Source organism: Scyliorhinus canicula, chromosome 11 (assembly GCF_902713615.1).
Source record: "Scyliorhinus canicula chromosome 11, sScyCan1.1, whole genome shotgun sequence".
NCBI lineage: Eukaryota > Metazoa > Chordata > Chondrichthyes > Carcharhiniformes > Scyliorhinidae > Scyliorhinus > Scyliorhinus canicula.
The window spans coordinates 158300988-158322285 of NC_052156.1; the positions used below are offsets into that span (position 1 = coordinate 158300988).

General features: G+C 46.1%; 1 protein-coding gene across 19 annotated transcripts in view; it reads right to left on the minus strand.

Moving 5' to 3' along the window:
* The window catches only part of celf2 (cugbp, Elav-like family member 2), a 925307-nt gene that overhangs the window by 108309 nt on the left and 795700 nt on the right, over positions 1 to 21298 (minus strand). For all 19 annotated transcript variants that reach the window (XM_038811867.1, XM_038811866.1, XM_038811859.1 and 16 more), the window contains one exon: positions 17396 to 17478. In XM_038811867.1, coding sequence (XP_038667795.1) covers positions 17396 to 17478 — 83 coding nt within the window. The remainder of the gene's footprint in view (positions 1 to 17395; positions 17479 to 21298) is intronic.

The window sequence follows — 21298 nt, forward strand, 5'->3', positions numbered from 1 at the left end:
CCATTACCATGCCTGGGGTGATGACTCCCCTGGGATATCAGAGGGGAGCCACCACCAATGTGAGTACGTGGCAGTGGGCGAGGGGAATAGAAAACTAGGGAAAGGTAAGAAAATGACTATTTAAAAAACCCACCATCATAAAACACTAAATTGGAAAATTCTGTGACCACAAAGATTTAATCTGCTCCACATGATTAGCTATAATGCTCAACTTGTTTCAGTACATAATTTGCAAAATAAACCTGAAGCATGCATCATGCACCCACCGGGGGCATTGTGGTTCAATTATCTACCATTTAGAAGAACATAAAAAACTCTTTGAACATGCTCCAAGATCCTGCATTCAAATCAGCCTCAACAGAAAACAGTCAACTGTTCCAAACTCTATAACAAGTACGCGAGCAACAGACTGCAACAAGGCCTGAGTGCATTGAGGTACGATGGGCATTTGGAAAGTGGGAATGAATTCAGCGCAGTGGAGGGGGAAGAAGGTGCCGCTTTTAATTTCTTCTTTTTCAGCCTCCAGATGTTCGTGGTTGTTCAAGGCCTCAACTGGTAGATTTTTCAGATTTTTTCCGTCTAAAACGTGGGCTGTAGTTTGAACTTGTTCTGGGGATATACAAGGATTGCATTAAATTTATAACTTAACGAGGGATACCAATTGGTCTAACTGCCGCCAACCTTTGAAGCTGGAGCTGGCTGGACGGCTGGTTTGTGATGCGGAGCGAGGCCAGCAGCGTGGGTTCAATTCCCGTCCCGGCTGAGGTTGTTCATGAAGGCCCCGCCTTCTCAACCTTGCCCCTCACCTGTGGTGTGGTGATCCTCAGGTTAAATCACCACCATTCAGCTCCCCCCCCCCCCGCCCCCGGAATCGTAATTCATTAAATCGAACACAATAGAGGTAGTGGGGTAGCTATAGCTGTTGGGCAACAGGAACCATATCAGCATCAAATGCCTGCCGCTTGAGAAATTTTGATTAAGGTGCATTTTGATTTCCATAAAGACATTCAATACAGTGCCACACAAACACGATTGCAGAAGATAAGTGTTCATGGTGTTGGGGTTGTTATACTTCTATGGCTAGAAAATTGGCCAACTATCAGAGGGTGGGGATAAATGGGACATTTTCAGGTTGGCAAACTGTAACTAGGGAATTGCTGCAGGAATCGGTGTTGGGGCCTCAACTACTTCTGACCTACATGAAAGATTTAGACGACGGGACCGACTATGTTGTGGCCAAATTTGCTAAGGATACAAAATAAGTAGAAAAGCGAGTTGTGAGGAGGATACAAAGAGCCTACAAAGGGATAGAGATAGGTTAAGTGTGGACATACTTTGGCAAGAGGGGGTAAAATGTGGGAAAATGACAGGAGGAATAGAAAAACAGCATATCATTTAAACAAAGCGAGACTTCAGAATGTCAAAGACTCAGCACAATCCCAGAGAAGAAGTGGGGCGAGATCCAGAGAGATCTGGTTGTCTTTGTACATGAAGCACAAAAGGTTGGCTTACAGGTTACATCAAGCAATTAGGAAGGCAAATGGAATTTTGGTCCTTTTTACAAGAGGGTGACGCATAACGGTAGGGCAGTCTTGCTACAGGGCATCGGGGAGGTCAGTACTGGGTACACTTTGGCCTCCTTATTCAAGAGGGATATACTTGCATCAGAAGCAGTTATGAGATGGTTCAATCTGGTTGATTCTTGGGATGAAAGCTTTGTCTTTTAAGGAAAGGTTTAACAGGTTGGACTACACTTCTGAAGAATACGAGGTGATCTTATTGAAACGTAGAAGGTTCCGACAGGGCTTGACAAGGTAGGCGCTGGGAGAATCTTCTCTCTCATTGGGGCATCAAGAACGAGGGGCACAGTTTAAAAATAAGGGGTCTCCCATTTAAGATGGAGGTGAGGAGGAATTTCTTCTCTGGGAGTGTAGTTAGGCTTTAACATTCTATTCCACAGAGAGCTGTGGAGCCCGAACACCACTGGATAAGACCAGACGGAAATGGGAGGATGAACTGGGGACAGGTGTGGGGTGGGTCCCTGGAGTGAAGCACTGAGCAGGGCTAACTCCACCTCCTCATGCACAAGGTTCAGCCTCGTGCAGTTCAAAGTGTTGAACAGAGCGCACCTGACCAGAACCCGAATGAGCAGGTGCTTCCCGGAGGTGGAGGACAAATGACAGAGGGGCCCGGCCAACCACACCCACATGTTCTGGACATGTCTCAAACTTGCTGGGTTCTGGACAGCCTTCTCCGAGGCAATGTCCAAGGTTAATAATAATAATCTTTATTGTCACAAGTAGGCTTACATTAACACTGCAATGAAGTTACTGCGAAAAGCACCTAGTCGCCACATTCCAGCGCCTGTTCGGGTACACAGAGAGAGAATTCAGAATGTCCAAGTTATCTAACAAGCACGTCTTCTGGGACTTGTGGGAGGAAACAGGAGCACCCGGAGGAAATCCACGCAGACATGGGGAGAACGGGTAGACTCCACACAGACAGTGACCCAAGCTGGGAATCGGACCTGGAACCCTGGGGCTGTGAAGAAACAGTGTTATCCATTGAGCTACCACACTGCCCTTGTTGGGGTGAGGGTGAAGCCATGCCCAAATGTGGCAATCTTCGGGGTATTGGAGCAGCCAGAGCTACATATGGGGAAGAGGGCCGATGCTCTGGCTTTCGCTTCCCTAATCGCACGCCGGAGAACCCTGCTCGGCTGGCGATCGGCAGCACCACCCAAAGCTGCAGACTGGCTCACTGACCTCTCGGAATTTTTCCACCTGGAGAAGATAAAATACGTCATCCGAGGGTCGGAAGAAGGCTTCCTTACTGCATGGGGGCAATTTGTCAGCCTGTTCCAAAACTGGTCCGAGGCCAGCAACAGCCAGTGCAGTGGGAAACGGGAAGTATTGAAAGGGAAAAGAAAGAAGAACATAAGAACATAAGAACTAGGAGCAGGAGTAGGCCATCTGGCCCCTCGAGCCTGCTCCGCCATTCAATGAGATCATGGCTGATCTTTTGCGGACTCAGCTCCACTTTCCGGCCCGAACACCATAACCCTTAATTCTTCAAAAAACAATCTATCTTTATCTTAAAAACATTTAATGAAGGAGCCTCAACTGCTTCACTGGGCAAGGAATTCCATAGATTCACAATCCTTTGGGTGAAGAAGTTTCTCCTAAACTCAGTCCTAAATCTACTTCCCCTTATTTTGAGGCTATGCCCCCTAGTTCTGCTTTCACCCGCCAGTGGAAACAACCTGCCCGCATCTGTCCTATCTATTCCCTTCATAATTTTACATGTTTCTACAAGATCCCCCCTCATCCTTCAAAATTCCAACAAGTACAGTCCCACTCTACTCAACCTCTCCTCGTAATCCAACCCTTCAGCTCTGGGATTAACCTAGTGAATCTCCTCTGCACACCCTCCAGTGCCAGTACGTCCTTTCTCAGGTAAGGAGACCAAAACTGAACACAATACTCCAGGTGTGGCCTCACTAACACCGTATACAATTGCAGCATAACCTCCCTCATCTTAATCTACATCCCTCTAGCAATGAAGGACACAATTCCATTTGCCTTCTTCAGGGGCCTCACGGTAGCATGGTGGTTAGCATCAATGCTTCACAGCTCCAGGGTCCCAGGTTCGATTCCCGGCTGGGTCACTGTCTGTGTGGAGTCTGCACATCCTCCCCGTGTGTGCGTGGGTTTCGTCCGGGTGCTCCGGTTTCCTCCCACAGTCCAAAGATGTGCGGGTTAGGTGGATTGGCCATGCTAAATTGCCCGTAGTGTAAGGTTAATGGGGGGATTGTTGGGTTATGGGTATACGGGTTACGTGGGTTTAAGTAGGGTGATCATTGTTCGGCACAACATCGAGGGCCGAAGGGCCTGTTCTGTGCTGTGCTGTTCTATGTGCTGTTCTATGTTCTATGTAATTACCTGTTGCACCTGTAAACCAACTTTTTGCAACTCATGCACGAGCACACCGAGGTCTCTCTGCACAGCAGCATGTTTTAATATTTTGCTATTTAAATAATAATCCCTTTTGCTGTTATTCCGACCAAAATGGATAACCTCACATTAATCAACATTGTATTCCATCTGCCAGACCCTAGCCCATTCACTTAACCTATCCAAATCCCTCTGTAGACTTCCAGTATCCTCTGCACTTTTTGCTTTACCACTCATTTTAGAGTCGTCTGCAAACTTGGACACATTGCCCTTGGTCCCCAACTCCAAATCATCTATGTAAATTGTGAACAATTGTGGGCCCAACACTGATATCTGAGGGACACCACTAGCTACTGATTGCCAACCAGAAAAACACCCATTCATCCCCATTCTTTGCTTTCTATTAATTAACCAATCCTCTATCCATGCTACTACTTTATCCTTAATGCCATGCATCTTTATCTTATGCAGCAACCTTTTGTGTGGCACCTTGTCAAAAGCTTTCTGGAAATCCAGATATACCACATCCATTGGCTCCCTGTTATCTACCGCACTGGTAATGATCTCAAAGAATTCCACTAAATTAATTAGGCACAACCTGCCCTTTATGAACCCATGCTGCGTCTGCCCAATGGGACAATTTCCATCCAGATGCCTCGATATTTCTTCCTTGATGACAGATTCCAGCATCTTCCCTACTACCGAAGTTAAGCTCACTGGCCTATAATTACCCGCTTTCTGCCTACCTCCTTTTTTAAACAGTGGTGTCATGTTTGCTAATTTCCAATCCGCCGGGACCATCCCAGAGTCTAGTGAATTTTGGTAAATTATCACTAGTGCATCTGCAATTTCCCTCACCATCTCTTTTAGCACTCTGGGATGCATTCCATCAGGGTCAGAAGACTTGTCTACCTTTAGCCCCATTAGCTTGCCCATCACTACCTCCTTAGTGATAACAATCATCTCAAGGTCCTCACCTGTCATAGCCTCATTTCCATCAGTCACTGGCATATTATTTGTGTCTTCCACTGTGAAGACCGACCCAAAAAACCTGTTCAGTTCCTCAGCCATTTCCTCATCTCCCATTATTAAATCTTCCTTCTCATCCTCTAAAGGACCAATATTTATCTTAGCCACTCTTTTTTGTTTTATATATTTGTAGAAACTTTTACTATCTGTTTTTATATTCTAAGCAAGTTTACTCTCACAATCTATCTTACTCTTCTTCATAGCTTTTTTAGTAGCTTTCAGTTGCCCCCTAAAGATTCCCAGTCCTCTAGTCTCCCACTAATCTTTGCCACTTTGTATGCTTTTTCCTTCAATTTGATACTCTCCCTTATGTCCTTAGATATCCAACGTCGATTTTTCCTCTTTCTACCGTATTTCCTTTTTGTTGGTATAAACCTTCGCTGAGCACTGTGAAAAATCGCTTGGAATGTTCTCCACTGTTCCTCAACTGTTTCACCATAAAGTCTTTGCTCCCAGTCTACCTTAGCTAGTTCTTCTCTCATCCCATTGCAATCTCCTTTGTTTAAGCACAAAACACTAGTGTTTGATTTTACCTTCTCACCCTCCATCTGTATTTTAAATTCCACTATATTGTGATCGCTCCTTCCGAGAGGATCCCTAACTATGAGATTATTAATTAGTCCTGTCTCATTACACAGGACGAGATCTAGGACCGCTTGTTCCCTCGAAGGTTCCATTACATACTGTTCTAGGAAACTATCGCGGATACATTCTATAAACTCCTCCTCAAGGCTGCCTTGACCGACCTGGTTAAACCAATCGACATGTAGATTAAAATCCCCCATGATAACTGCTGTACCATTTCTACATGCATCCGTTATTTCATTGTTTATTGCCTGCCCCACCATAATGTTACTATTTGGTGGCCTATAGACTACCCCTATCAGTGACTTTTTTGCCATACTATTCCTGATTTCCACCTAAATGGATTCAACCTTATCCTCCATCGCACCAATGTCATCCCTTACTATTGCCCGGATGTCATCCTTAAATAACAGAGCTACACCACCTCCCTTACCATCCACTCTGTCCTTCCAAATAATTTGATACCCTCGGATATTTAACTCCCAGTTGTGACCATCCTTTAACCATGTTTCAGTAATGGCCACTAAATCATAGTCATTCACGATGATTTATGCCATCAACTCATTTACCTTATTCCGAATGCTACGAGCATTCAGGTAAAGTACACTTATGTTGGTTTTTATACCTCTGTTTTGAATCTTAACACCTCAATCAGTAACCTCTCCTAAATTATATTTCCTCTTAACTTTTCTCCTAATGTTCCTTGTCGTTGAACCCATATCATTTCACGTAACAAACTGCCACGTTGCTTACCATTTATGTTTTTACTTCCCGTTTTATTCCTTTTAGTATTACTGGGCCTATTCACTGAGCTCCCCTCAGTCACTGTACCTTGTACTGTCGCCCGTTTCGATTTTTGACTATGTCCTCTCTGCTTTACACTTTTCCCCCTTAATGCCTTTTATTTCTGTCCCTGTTTTACTACCTTCCGACTTCCTGCACAAGGAGGAATGTCAGGGATGCACAACCTGCGTGGGGGGGGGGGGGGGGGGGGGGGGGGGAGAGGGTTTCTACATTCTATAATAAATAAAAACGAATGGCAAACGTACATGATTTTGGCTTGGGTAGGGTGCTCTTTCCAGGGGCTGGTGCAGGCTTGATGGGCCAAATGGCCTCCTTCTGCACTGTAAATGCTATGATTCTATGATATACTATATCCTCTTTGTATATATGAATGATCATGTGGAATAGTGTGTAATTACAGCATCCAGCCACTAGATAGAATAAGAGCACATCTCACAACCCATACGGTGGTCCATATGATCTTGGAGAGTGAGTTAGTAGAGAGGGTCGGAAACAGTCCTGCTTTTCAGTAGTTCTGTGTATTGTAGTCATTTGATCTAATACGTAGCTTTTTCTGCATACTTAAGAATTCACAATCTCTCGGGTGGTGTAAATAAATTGACTTTCATTTAGTACATGTTCTTTGTAGCAACACTACAACCATAATAATATTAATCTAATCAAAGAACATCACAAGGAGTTTTTTTTTTTAAACACAGAAAATTGATATGATCAGGAATGCTCTGCCTCAAAGGGTGGTGGAAGCAGCTGCAATATAACATAGAACATACAGTGCGGAAAGAGGCCATTCGGCCCATTGCGTCTGCACCGACCCACTTAGGCCCTATCCCCGTAACCCAATAACCCCTCCTAACCTTTTTTGGTCACTAAGGGCAATTTATCATGGCTAATCCACCTAACCTCCATGTCTTTGGACTGTGGGAAGAAACCGGAGCACCCGGGGGAAACCCACGCGGACGCGGGGAGAACGTGCAGACTCCGCACAGACAGTGACCCAGCAGGGAATCGAACCTGGGACCCTGGCGCTGTGAAGCCACGGTGCTAATCACTTGTGCGACCGTGCTGTCCCCAGAGCTTTCAAAAATGGAATTGGACAAATACTTGAAAAGGAAAAATATGCTGGGTTCTGCGGAAAGAGCAGAAGGAATGGGACTAAGGAGAGAACTCTTCCAAGCAGCCAGCATCAGCTGGATGGGCCGAACGGTTTTCTTCTGTGCTGTCCAACTCTTATGATTTCATGCGCACCTGGAGTGGACTTCCAATAGGACAAGGGACCTGGAATCGCTGAAGAAAATAGTCGGTGCCTGTGACAGGGAGAAAATGGGACTTTGAGAGTGGGCGAGGCGAGCCAGCCATCCCATCCAGGACAATCTGTACACATTGTTAGTGCTTTCTGATTAGCTGTCAGCAGAGGAAATTTGGGGTAAATTAGAATACCGTCTAAATTCTGTGCCCCACGTTCTATCTGATCAGGAATGAGCTTCACGCCACCAAACCATTAACCGCGGTGCTTGCATTCCGAGCCTGTGCATTTGCTCTCGTCTTTGCTGCATAAACGCTGCCAGTCAAGTATCTCATTAAGATAATGTTTTACAACAGAGGGAACAATGTGCACTACTTTCCATTCCTTTTTTGAAAATTCAGCAAGCTCTGCAGCGAGGCACACAATTATTTCCTCAGAAAAAATAAAGATAAAGACCCATTAAATTGCCAGTTGTTCGGAAATCCGAATTGAATGTATAATCGCAATTTCAAGCTAAGAGCATGGGGTAATGTCACACAAATAGCTTTGTCGCTGTTGCAGAGAATTGCCATCCTCGTAGTTAAGCAATCACCAGGATCAATACTCAAAATAAGACATTTCCAAGTTAAAATTGAGTCTGAAAATTGAAACGTGTTTTCGGTCAGGAAACTGCCCCCCCCCCCCACCCCACCAAGATCAGTTATTGCACAAATCAGGAACAAACTCATGAAAATAAACGGACTCCGTAAAGTAGCAGCTGATTTGCAAGACATTGTTCAGCCAAGAATTTAATTGAACCCCCTGAACACACACCAAGGTGAAAATGGTCACTTGTGCTTAGGTTTTACAGCGCGGCCGACAACCAGGGAACCAAAGCCCCTCAATGGGGGGCACCATCGGGAGTGGAGGGCAGGAGTTCTGAACGCGCCACTAGCGCATCATTTCAAATAACACAGAATCCCCACAGTGCAGAAGGAGGCCATTCAGCCCATCGGGTCTGCACCAACCATCAGAGACTCCCCCCTGCCCTATCCCTTTGGCCCCGCGCATTGATCACGGCCAATCCACCGAACCGGCACACCTTTGGACTATGGGAGGACAAAGGAAAACAGCACTCAGATTAAAGCTAATTTTGCAACCTCCCGTCCGATAAAACTGCCACTTTCCTTCGCTTGCACACCTGCCCACTTCTTGCTCCTCCTGTGTTGCCAGCATTCCTGGGTCACCTGCGACTCTTGAGGATTTTAGGATTTGCTCTTTCAAAATACCAGTGTGGAAATTTCTGCGCATTTATATTTTCCATTTGAGGTGCGAGCGTTACAAAGACCAGCAGACGGCAAGCTGAGCAGGCCAAACAGCCAGGGCGAGCGAGGCTGCTCCTCCCCTTCGCCCTGCTATATTGGCAACTGGATACAGAAAACGGGATGAGGGGATTATGACAGGGGAGCAGGATTGTTTTGAAACATAGACAGGTAGAATGCAAACACTGCTCAGTGACAATGTCTACTTCCTCCCGAAGCCACGGTCCTCCTCAAACTGTATCTCTACCCTACCCTATTAATTCCAGGAATTGATCATTCTTTGCATTTTGTCACCCCGAACCATTCACCAATTTTAACATCTGCCTCTTTTTCTAGTTTCCTGGTACACTCTGAACTTTTTGTTCTGGATTAACCTGACAAATGTATTTTTGTGTGTCCATTGTCCACCTATGGAGCTTCTTTCTTCAGTTATAAATAATAAATATAATAAACTTTATTGTCACAAGTAGGCTTACGTTAAACACTGCAATATAGTTACTGTGAAAAGCCCCTCGTCGCCTGTTCGGGTACACAGAAGGAGAATTCAGAATGTCCAATTCACCTAACAGCACGTCTATCGGGACTTGTGGGATTTAACCGGAGCACCCGGAGGAAACCCATGCAGACACGGGGAGAACAAGCAGACTCTGCACAGACAGTGACCCAAGCCGGGAATCGAACCTGGGACCCTGGGAGCTGTGAAGCAACAGTGCTAACCAATGTGCCACCGTGCCGCTTTCAACAGGGCCAAGAAGGATGAAAATCTTCAAAGGTCTTCCGCGTAACTCATTTTATTTCGTTGATGGTATGGCATTTGTGCTTTGGACATGGTTCACACTTGGCATTACTCAAAGGACGTTCCCGCCCCTTGATCTCAGACACAGCAACTGCGGAATATTTTTCCAGACCGAAGCCAACTCTTCCAGCCTTTCTAATCTCACGAAGGATTGTTAAATACCTTTCAAAAGTCCAACCAAACTACTAAACACTGAATTACCCTGTTTTACTAACTCAGTTATCTCCTCAATGAATGTCAGTAGGTTTGCACAGCATGATCTATTACTTCTTCGATTGTTGCCTTATTTAAATGCTCTTGCGTAGCATTGTGCAGCAAGCCTTTGAATATTTTACTCTTTCTGGCTATTAGGCTAAATAGCCTGTAATTACCAGATTGTTCCTTTCTCCCTTTGTGAATAAAACATTACATTTACATTCAGCGTCTTCTAATTCTCAGATAATTCTCTAGTATTTATGGGGCACTAAAATTATCCGAGCAAATTAATCTCCTCCTTTCAGGCCTTTAGGGTGCTTCCAATCTGACCAGGGGCCCTTCTGGACATTTAACCCACCTAATTTCCACATGAAACTCAAGAATATAAGAAATAGGAGCAGCAGTAGGCCATTTGGCCTTCGAACCGGCTCTGCTATTCGTTCAGCAAGATATATTTAATTTGCCTTCGACCATCCTGGTAGCCACATGATGCAAGAGTGGTGGCCAATCCTGACAATCGGTTAGTCCACAACAGACTCATCTGCCAAACTCAGAATTTTTACCTATCAAGACCATTTTTGGGTACTGACCCTGTTGACAGCAACAGGGACTTCAGGCGCAAGCTCACGGTAGCTGGCCAATTAAGAACCCGCCTCTGAGGGCGGGGTTCCGCCGCAGTGGTTAGCATTGCTGCCTCACCGCGCCGAGGACCCTGGTTCGATTCCGGCCTCGGGTCACTGTCCGTGTGGAGTTTGCACATTCTCCCCGTGTCTGCGTGGGTCTCACCCCAACAGCCTAAAAAGATGTGCAGGGTAAGTGGATTGGCCACGCTAAATTGCCCTGTAATTGGCAGAAAAAGGAATTGGGTACTCTTCAAAAAAAAGAACCCACCTTCGGGAGTACCGTCCATTTAGCGACAGAGGGGTGGGCTGAGGAAGTGGGAGGGCCAATCAGCACGTACAAAGGTGGCTGAAAGTCTTCACTGTGGAGGGAGTGAGAGTGCTGCTGAAGAGTGGGGAGCTCAAGGTGGGGCAACGCGACAAAAGTAGGGTTCCCAACTCTCCCGGAATGGCCGGGCGTCTTCCCAGAATCGGAATCAATCCCCCGGTGGCCAAAGAAAGCAATCCGGGAGATTTTAGAACAACATTCTAAGCCAATCAGTCATGTGATTTGTACTGTGGAGTCACAGCTGCAGCAGCCACCAAGAAGGGGAAGAAACTGCAGCTCCCATCACAAAGTGGCAAAATCACATCCAGCGCCGCACTGCCCATTCAAATTATATCCTTGTACCAGGAAAAAAAACCAAGACCACTCTGACCGACCTGGCAGGCTGCATCACAATTGGTGGGTTTCAATTTCATGGAGCGTTCTGGCGTGAGCCGCGATCGTTAGTTGGTGGTTTGGATCGCGTCACCTCAGATCTTTTCGTTACAAACACGGATTTAGAGAGGGAAAAATATAGTTACCTTGGCCTCAGTTTAAGCAGCTTTTAATATTCCTGTCTGAAACCATTGCATTGGACGTTGCACTGAGCCCCTTAAGAACGAGTAAAGCTTTTCCCCCCCCCCCCGACTAAATTTTAATTGTCACTCATCCTTGCTGCAAATTCATCCCATTTACTGAATTGAAGTGGGTGTGATTTTCTCTTTCAAGCTCATCACTTCCGCCGCAATCTCCTGGAATATGTCCAGCCAGAGTTGGCAACCCTCAGGTGAGAGGGAGAGGAGATGAGATTATGAAGCCGGAAGGATTCTCTAACCTGAGCACCCTCCGAGACTACTGCAGTGGCACGCCTGTGCCCACAGATGACAGCAAGCTCGTCATTTTTGCCACGTAATGGTCAGATTGGCTATAACGGGCAAGCCAACTAGACCTCCCGCTGTGCACTTGCCTCCTGGGAGCTGCCACGTTATGGATGCTGCTGGGGTCCTGTTTGTCTGTGGTAAAAAGAGTTGTGTGCCCAGTGAAAAATGCTGATAATGACCTCATTTGCCCTTTCCGACATCGCACTCAGGCCCGCCTCTGGAAAACTGACCGGAGAGGTCGGCATGTCAGCAAACCGGCCCCGCTGATTTTCCTGACTTTCGCTGTCTCCAAGCGGAAGGGAAAATTCCCCCCAATGTTTAGTCGAGTTTACCCCTGTTTCAGGCAGAGCTTCTGCCCTGTCCACTGCTCCAGACAAGGTACAACAATTCATCCTGGCCTATGTTTAAGAGTACGTTTAGAATCTAAAAAACAGAAACTACATCACCTCTCAAATTTCTCTTCTCCATTGTGCACATGCCCAATTTATTAATTGTTCCAATCTCTCAATCATTCTGGATGCTCTTATCAGTGTCCTTTTGTTTATTGCAGTGACCAGGACTGTACACTGTATTCTAAGTGGGGTAACACCAGTGATTTATAGAGTGGCTGGATTACTGCAGTCCTTTTAATAAACCCCAGCATCTGATTTGCTTTAGTTACTGCTGAGTATTGCTGTGATAGCTTCAATTTATTGACAATCAAGAACTTCAGATCACTTCCATTTTCCACGCACAACATTTAATATTGGTTGTGTTTGCCCGGAGTCTTCTGTGAAAACTACTGTGAAGACCCCACTCAATATAATGCCATATTCTGAACAACTGCAATAGTTTAAGCCAATTGATCTTTTAACACCCCTCATTTAAATGGAATCAGTTGATTTAGTCTCAACCCAAATCCCAGTGGCTGAGCGACCACAGCATAGAACTTGCTCCACTAACACATTGTTGGCTTCAAATTAGTCAGAGCAATGATTAATACTGGCAGCTTTCAATTGACAAGAAAACTCTTGCAATGTGAACAAGAATAAGGGGCTGGGTTCTCTGCGTTCGGCGACGGGGCGGAGAATCCGTTTTCGCGCACAAAATCGGGACCGGTGCCTCACAAATTTCACTATTCTCCGCCCCTCACAAATTGGCGTACTTGTGGAGTACGCCGTGCCGAGTATCCACCGCCTCAGGCCATGGCCTGAGGCCCGCCCCGCTATTCTCTGTCTCCGACCGGCCGAATTCCCCACGGCGTGGTTCTAACATGGTCCTGCCGTTCGGGAACCTCGCGAGGCAGCTGCGGTCTCAGTTCAGGGCCGCCGCTGTCGGGGAAGCGCCGATCGGAGGGCGGGGTGGGGTGGGGGGGGGGGGGGGGGGGGGGGCTTCATTCGGGACTGGGGGCTACGTGTGCGGGCGGTCCGGGTCGGGCAAATGGCCGATGCAGGGCATCATTTCGACAGTCCAGGTCCGCGGGCTGAATCCACCATGGAGCACAGCACGGCCGCTGGAGGCTGCCGTCATGCATATGCGCGGCCTCCGACCCGGAGGTGCAGGGGGGGCTATATCGGCAGCTAGAGATGTGAGCTCTACGACAGCTGCCTGCTAGCCCCCCGCAAGGTGGGGAATCTGTGGTCTTTTGATGCAGAACCCGCCAGAATCCAGCCCACAGAGTTTGCAAATTTCCCTGGACATCTCAACGACACTAAAGCTCCTGACTGGTGTGCTGGAAGTGAAAAGAAACACTTTCAGGGCACAAGTTTGCAAATAAGGTGGGGGATTCGTCCGCTCAGAATTTCATGCTCAGTAGCGTCAGGCATACATTAATCACTAAATGCAGGTCAGTGCTCACATGGCTACATAGTCTCATCCTGCACACGGTGGACAAGTGGGTGTGATGGGATGGGCACCAATCCACCGAGGGAAGGCGGAAACTGGTGGGTGAGTTACTCCAGGCAATTGCCGCACGCCTTTTGAAGAGGTTGCTACAGAGTGACCAATGGTGGAGGCTTGCCTATCAGTGACCAGCCTGCCCTGGGGTGCAGACACGCACAGAGGGGGCGGCATGAATGGAGAGACACAGCATTACCAGTCATAATTAAACAGTGATTTCACTGAGCTGCTCGTCAGGAGGAAGGGTAGTTTTAAGGGATTCATATTTGTAATGTTAAATATTTAATTTTAAGTGAGTTTAATTTAATATTTCTGTGTTAGTTAGATTCATGCGAGACAAAGGTGTTTGTATCGGGGGATTTTTGATAAAACTGCTTTTATTGTGTTAAGAGGGGGTTACGGCATGAAAAGTAAACATCTTATAGAAACATCATGTCATTGCTTAGCAACTGAAAAAGGCTCATCGGGCACTTGCCTTTATCAATCGAGGCATAAATGACAAAAGCGGGGAGGTCGTGTTGGAGTTCTATAGAAATTTGGTGAGGCCACAGTTGAAGTACTGTGTGCATTTCTGATTGTCGCATTATAGGAAGGATGTGATTGTACTGGAGGGGGTGCAGAGGCGATTAACCAGGATGTTGCCTCAGATAGAACATTTAAGTTATGAAGAGAGGCTGGATAGGCTTGGGTTGTTTTCGCTGGAGCAGAGAAGATCAAAGGGCATCCTGGTCGAGGTGTGCAAGATTACGAGGGGCATGGACAGGGTGGATAGGGAGCAACTGTTCCCCTTAGTTGAAGGGTCAGTTGTGAGGGGACACAAGTTCAAGGTGATGGGCAGGAGGTTGAAGGGGGATTTGAGGAAAAACCTTTTTTACCTGGAGGGTGGTGACGGTCTGGAATGCACTGCCTGGGAGGGTGGTAGAAGCGGGATGCCTCACATCCTTTAAAAAGTACTTGGATGAGTATTTGGCACGTCATAACATTCAAGGCTCTGGGCCAAGTGCTGGCAAATGGGATTAGGTAGGTAGGTCAGGTGTTTTTCATGTGTCGGCGCAGACTCGATGGGCCGCAGGGCCTCTTCTGTGCTGGATTATTCTGTGACTCAGTGATTCTGCGAACTGGGGGCACCTTTCAGGTGGGAAGGTTTTTTTTAGTTTAGTCACTAGCTGAATATATTGGAGTTAAACCTCCTTCCGCCCCTGTCATCTAATGCTATCGGCATATCCTTCTATTCCTTTCTGCTCATCAGTCTGAAAGGCATAGCTTAAATGAGGGCAGCACGGTAGCATTGTGGATAGCATAATTGCTTCACAGCTCCAGGGTCCCAGGTTCGATTCCGGCTTGGGTCACTGTCTGTGCGGAGTCTGCACATCCTCCCTGTGTGTGCATGGGTTTCCTCCGGGTGCTCCGGTTTCCTCCCACAGTCCAAAGATGTGCAGGTTAGGTGGATTGGCCATGATAAATTGCCCTTAGTGTTGGGTGGGGTTATTGGGTTATGGGGATAGGGTGGAGGTGTTGACCTTGGGTAGGGTGCTCTTTCCAAGAGCCGTTGCAGACTCGATGGGCCGAATGGCCTCCTTCTGCACTGTAAATTCTATGGTAAATGCAAGGTCTTCTTATAGTGATTGGTTAAGTGAAGTTATAGTGATTAGTTAAGTTATAGTGATTAGTTAAGTTATAGTGATTAGTTAAATTAGCCATATTAGTTAGTTTCTACCTGGCTGACAAGGTCAAAAATAATTAGCCAAAAGCGGAATCTCAAAATTTTAGCTTTGACAAGAGAACGAGAGATAGAAGCAACAAAAGTAAAGAACAACATAATAAATGAAAACGAAAGTGAAGTAAGGCCTGTATACGTCAGACCTTGATTCATGCCATTGCATTTTAGTGATACAAAGCGCAATGCTGTCTGCAGCCCTGAAGTCAATCCCCTGGATTTGTCTGTTTATTGTAAAGAAAACCCTGTGGAGCTTGGAGTGGGTGGATTTATGCATTTTCATCTTCTTTTGAACCCACGATGTGAAAACAAGCAAGTGTACTTCCGAGTCGAGGTCCCCATCAGGCGTTAATCGAGGAGACTTTTAGCAGCAGAAAAAAAGTCACTGACTACACTTAAGCCCTTAAGCCCTGACCATTATCCAGAATGGTGGATGATATGACAATGATATCAGGCGATATCATCACAGGAGCAAGTGTAATTTCTCCCTCACTCCGTTTGCACACAACATGCATGCATTTATATATTTATAAAATGAAAACAACATTTTATTCTGTAGTAAAAATCCATCACATTCCAGGCATTGAACCCTGCCACAAATGCAAAACAATTAAAAAAAAACAAAAGGAAGTCATGGTTTTATCCAGGGATTTTTAAAAATGCAATTCACTAACCTCCTATTTGCAAGCAGTTGCCCAGATACGTCGGAGCAATGCCACGGGAGATTCACTAATCCGCGCCAAGCATAAAGTGCCATTCTTTACTGCCTTTCCTGAATACATCTGTATGTTGTAATGTATATCACGCAATGGTCCATTTAAACAGCCATCAAAGCAGAGATTCCAGCTTCAAAAAGGCACTCTTAATAAAAATCTAATTCTACTAGGCCTGTTTGCACAGAATTGTAATCTACTCCTGTGTCAACTATCGTGGGTTCACTGATGCCCACTAAACAGATGCTCATTTCACTTGTTTCTATTGAACATTTTTCCAATTTAATGATACAATTAAAGCCTTTCAATTCGAGCTTTTAAAACAATAATGGAATGTGTGCAATACATTGAAGATTGAAATACTTTGGTTGGGATTCTCTGGTTGCCGCGTGCCGTATCGACGGTCTCCGGACATTGCCTGAGGCCCCCCCCCCGATGCTCCGCCCCCGACCGGCCGATTTCCCGACGGTGTCGGTCGCTTGTGGTCTCATCTGTCGGGAACTCAGCGGCTGCGGACTCTGTCCAGCTCTGCCACAGTTGGGGGAGGGCCCATCCCGCAGGCAGGGGGGACTTTGGCAGGGACTGGGGGCTCTGTTGGGGGGAGGGGGGTGCGTGAGCCGGCAAAAGAGGGGGCACTATTTCACAGGCCAGGTCCGCGAGCGGCTGGCGCCATGTTGTACGGCGCGGCCGCTGCCATGCGCATACGTGGCCACGGACCCAGCTATTCTCCGGGCCGTATCGGCAGCTAGAGTCGGGTGCTCGACGCTGCCCTGGTGCTAGCCCCCAGCCAAACAGTGGATCGGTGGCCGTTTTACGCCATTGTTTCTGTCGTAAAACACCGCCGTTCCCACGCCGGCGTAGGGACATAGCCTCAAAATCGGAGAATCCAGCCCTTTATCTCTGGATTAAATTTGACTTTCTTTAAAAACGTCACTTTTCATTTGCACTCATCTGTGGGGGAGGCAGAGTATCCGATTAGACCTCTTCTTGGAATTGGATTGCTTGCTTACTCCACTAAAACGATTATGATTTGAAGGCTGGATTTGAGGGAAATACTGCTTATTGTCGCTCATTGAGAGAATGATCACAAGACTATGAGAGACAGGAAGAAGCCATTATGTCCCCACAAATCCACAATATGTTGATTGCCATCGAGAAAAATTACAAATGCTGATGGTCAAAGTGAATTTCCTTCTTGCCTATAACCAGAGGGCCAGTTTTAAATAAAGACAGGATTTCCCGACATGCATGTAAAACAACTCTTCTGCATAGAATTACACAGAACATACAGCGTGGACTCAGGCCACTGGGTCCAGCAAGTCTTTGCTGTTTACGCTCCACACGGAGGCATTTGAAATGAAATCAGTGTTACTCACCGCGGGTAAAGTTTTAATATTGTGCAGAGCATTCTGTGCCTCAAGTGCAGCTTTCCTCGTGTAAAACGTGACAAAACAACACCCTGTAAAAGACAAATGCAGGGATTTAAAGAGATAGGAAATGCAAATGATTTAAAAATAGACATTAATACACAAAAACGCATTAGCCGACCAGACATCATTCTGCCATATTATTTCCCTACACCACCCCCACCACCTCCGTCCATCGCCAACCTTTCAAAGCCCAGGCTCCATTTGCAGTAATACCAGTGTATGCAGGGAGCAATTAGGTTTAGATGATTCATCCATTATGTCTTATTTAAATGATTAAAGACTAAGTGTGATTAGGTGGATTTAATATCCGGCAGCCCTGGATATTCGAGGTGATCGCTACGACAAGCATACCCAATGTTCCCAAGCAATAACCATTCTGCATTATTATATTCTCTGAAGCAGGGTTACAAATGGAATTATTACAAGCTTCAAAACAGACAATACAAACAGCATAAAAAAATGTTAGAGCTGGAATGGCACAGCATGCCTCTCACTTTCCTCATTGGCGCACTGCAGGTCGCCCACCTTCGCTGCAATTTCTTTTCAGATTTCTGACAATAAGTGGGTTTTCTTTTCATCCCCAGTTTCCAACACCCCACGTGACCCGATGGCAGCAACTCCAGGACTACATGTTGCCCTGAGACACTTCAGCCCAGTGGGCATTGCTTGTATGGTAGCCCAGGTTGTGAGCGTGAGCAGGGCATGTGGAACAGGAGGCAAGGTGGGGGGGGAATGATCATAGGTGAGCTTGCTCCTGTCCTTGCAGCGCGCACACGTGCGGATCCCCAAATAGCTGTTGGATCTTTGTCCCTCTTGCCCAATGTAAGGGTACCTCTATATTCCCTATTTCCCCATTCTTTTATTTTTGCCGATACATTGATCCATGGATGATTAATGGACATGTCACTTTAATGTGGAGACGCTGCCGTTGGACTGGGGTGGGCACAGTAAGAAGTCTTACAACACCAGGTTAAAGTCCAACAGATCTGTTTCGAATCACCAGCTTTCGGAGCCCAGCTCCCTCCTCAGGTGAAGGAAGGAGCTGCGCTCCGAAAGCTAGTGATTCGAAACAGACCTATTGGACTTTAACCTGGTGTTGTAAGGCTTCTTGCTATGCCTCATTAAGGCAAGAAGCTTGTATTTTTAATTCCAGCAGGAAGTTCCAGAAGGCTGTGCTTATTTAAACTGGAGATTGCACGGGCAGCACGGTGGAGCAGTGGGTTAGCACTGCTGCCTCACGGCACCGAGGTCCCAGGTTCGATCCCGGCTCTGGGTCACTGACCGTATGGAGTTTGCACATTCTCCCCGGGTTTGCGTGGGTTTCGCCCCCACAACCCAAAGGGTAGGTGGATTGGCCACGCTAAATTGCCCCTTAATTGGAAAAAAAAATGGATTGGACACTCTAAATTTAAAAAAAAAGATTGCAGACTGGCCAGCATCAGTGGGAGAGCAATGGGCTGGGAATCAGTTTGATTAATTGGCTGGCGGCCAATGGATTGGCCCAAAAGGCTGTCTGTGCTCTGCTGGTAACAGGTGGTGATTGGATATGATTCCACTGGAATGCTTTTCAGATTCCCGAGATTCCAGTTTGGTTCCTGCCAACACGGTGATGGATTCAAGCTAATTCTCTCCACAAAGATCCAGCTAACTCTCTCCAGAGAGCCATTGTAATGGCTGACTCTCTCTCCAGAAAGCCTCTGGCTGCTGTTCTCCTGAAACTACAGAAGTGTGAAGATAAACCATGAACTAAAAGCAAAGTTTGCAGCGAATAACATAACTCTCTCTAGCTGCTAAAAGTTGTGAGTACAGCATTCTTGAAACCACAGAAAACCTGACTGAATCAATCGACAGGAATTTTATCATGGACTGTAGGCATAGGCAAGGATCCACCTCTTCTCAGAGAGAGAATGTGAACGTTTATATCTGATAAAACAGATAACTTAAAAAAAAATCAATTTAGAGTACCCAATTCTTGTTTTCCAATTAAGGGGCAATTTAGCATGGCCAATCCATCTACACTGCACATCTTTTGGGTTGTGGGGGTGTTACCCACGCAGACACAGGGAGAATGTGCATACTCCACACGGACAGTGACCCAGGGCCGGTATCAATATCGGGTCCTCAGCACCGTGAGAAACAACAGATACCTGAAAATAAAAGCCTTGAACTGAAGGCCAGATTTAAACAAAGCTGCTAAAAAACAAAGCACCATCTGAAGCAAAGACTCTTTTGACTTTCATCCTTATTATTTCCCCCTTTCCACCCTCTGTGTTTGTCTGTCTCGTGTGTGTTGGTAGAGGGTGAGACAGTTAAAAGTGTGAGCCCGGAGTTAAATGATAGTTGACCAGTTGTATTTACCGCATATCTTATTATAGTCCTAGCTATAAACAAAAAAAAGTATATTTGTGTTTAAACTTACAAACTTGGTGACTGTAATGATTGGGCAGCCAAGGGCCAAAGTTTTTGGGTATTTTTATAAGAATTATTGGTTAATTCACTGTTGTTGTGACTCCGGGGCGAGTGGGGCTGGAATTGACCGTGCACTTGACCAGTTTGGCATTAACAACACAAACAGAGGCCAATTCCTACAGTCATCCTGACAGAGCTCGGCACAATCTATGATAACATACTCACAATAAACAGGAAAATGCAAACACGTACAACAGGAACAGCAGCTCTTCTCAGCAGAATTGAGAATAGGCCACGGTAATTTGATAACAGATTTGTAATAATGTACAGGGCCACTGGAGAATTAGGACTTTTTGCAGAACAAATTAAAAAACAAAGAACAATAACAATAAGACCAGACAAAATTACTGCTGTGTTTCTGGACATTATACTCCCGTTGATGTTGTGTTTTCTTTTCATAAAACACTTATCTCTCCTGAGTGTAGCTCCACTGGTCATGTGAAACGCTGATAAATCAATCGGACTGGTGATTTAATAGAAAAACAAACAAGACAGCCACTGAGCTGCTGGCACGTCATCCCTATAGTCCTGAAACTCTAATGTCCCAAATATCCTAGGAGTGATCAAAAGATTTCCGAATATATGAGACATTCCACCTCTAAGCTGGACCTGTCTGTTTCGTGGATCAAAGAGTATTGCCATTCCTTGCTGAGGTCTCCTCTTTGGGTGTGGATGTGCAGGTTAGATGGATTGGCCATGATAAATTGCCCCATGGTGACCAAGGATGTGTAGGTGAGGTTGGGTTACAGGGATAGGCTGGGGGGAGTGGGCCTGGGGAGGGTGATGTTTCAGAGGGCCGATGTAGACGCGGGCTGAATGGCCTCCTCCTTGCTGTAGGAATTCTATAGCACTGCTTCACTGGAATGATATGGCAGGTCGCTTTTACTGACTTAAGATAAATGAAGAGCATTTCGAGGCAGTACTGATTGTGCAGCAACACATGGAAAGATGACCTTTTTGTTTGCATCTGCGAGCCAATTAAACCCTCGGGCATCCACGCAGTAGCGTCAGACTGGCTCGGGCAGACCTCCCCCAGAGCAGGTCAAACCACTTAGCCCAGAAGATTGAACCAGGGAGAAAATGGACTCTGCCAAGCAAACATTATAGATTCAGATGAAAGCACGCAACATGATTTTTATTACATTTTAAGTCTCTATCCAGTTTTATATTCAATGTGATGCTATTTTAATCTATTTTAATTTGTTGTTCAGCAGCAATGCATACCATCTGGATACAGAGCAATCGCCACTAACCACAGCTGTTTAGAGTACTGACAACATTTTTACCAATAAAAAGAAATCACAGCCGAATATTACATGATATTCCAATTAGTATGTTTTTTTTGGGAGAAGGCGCCTATTTACATCAGGGACTTTGCAG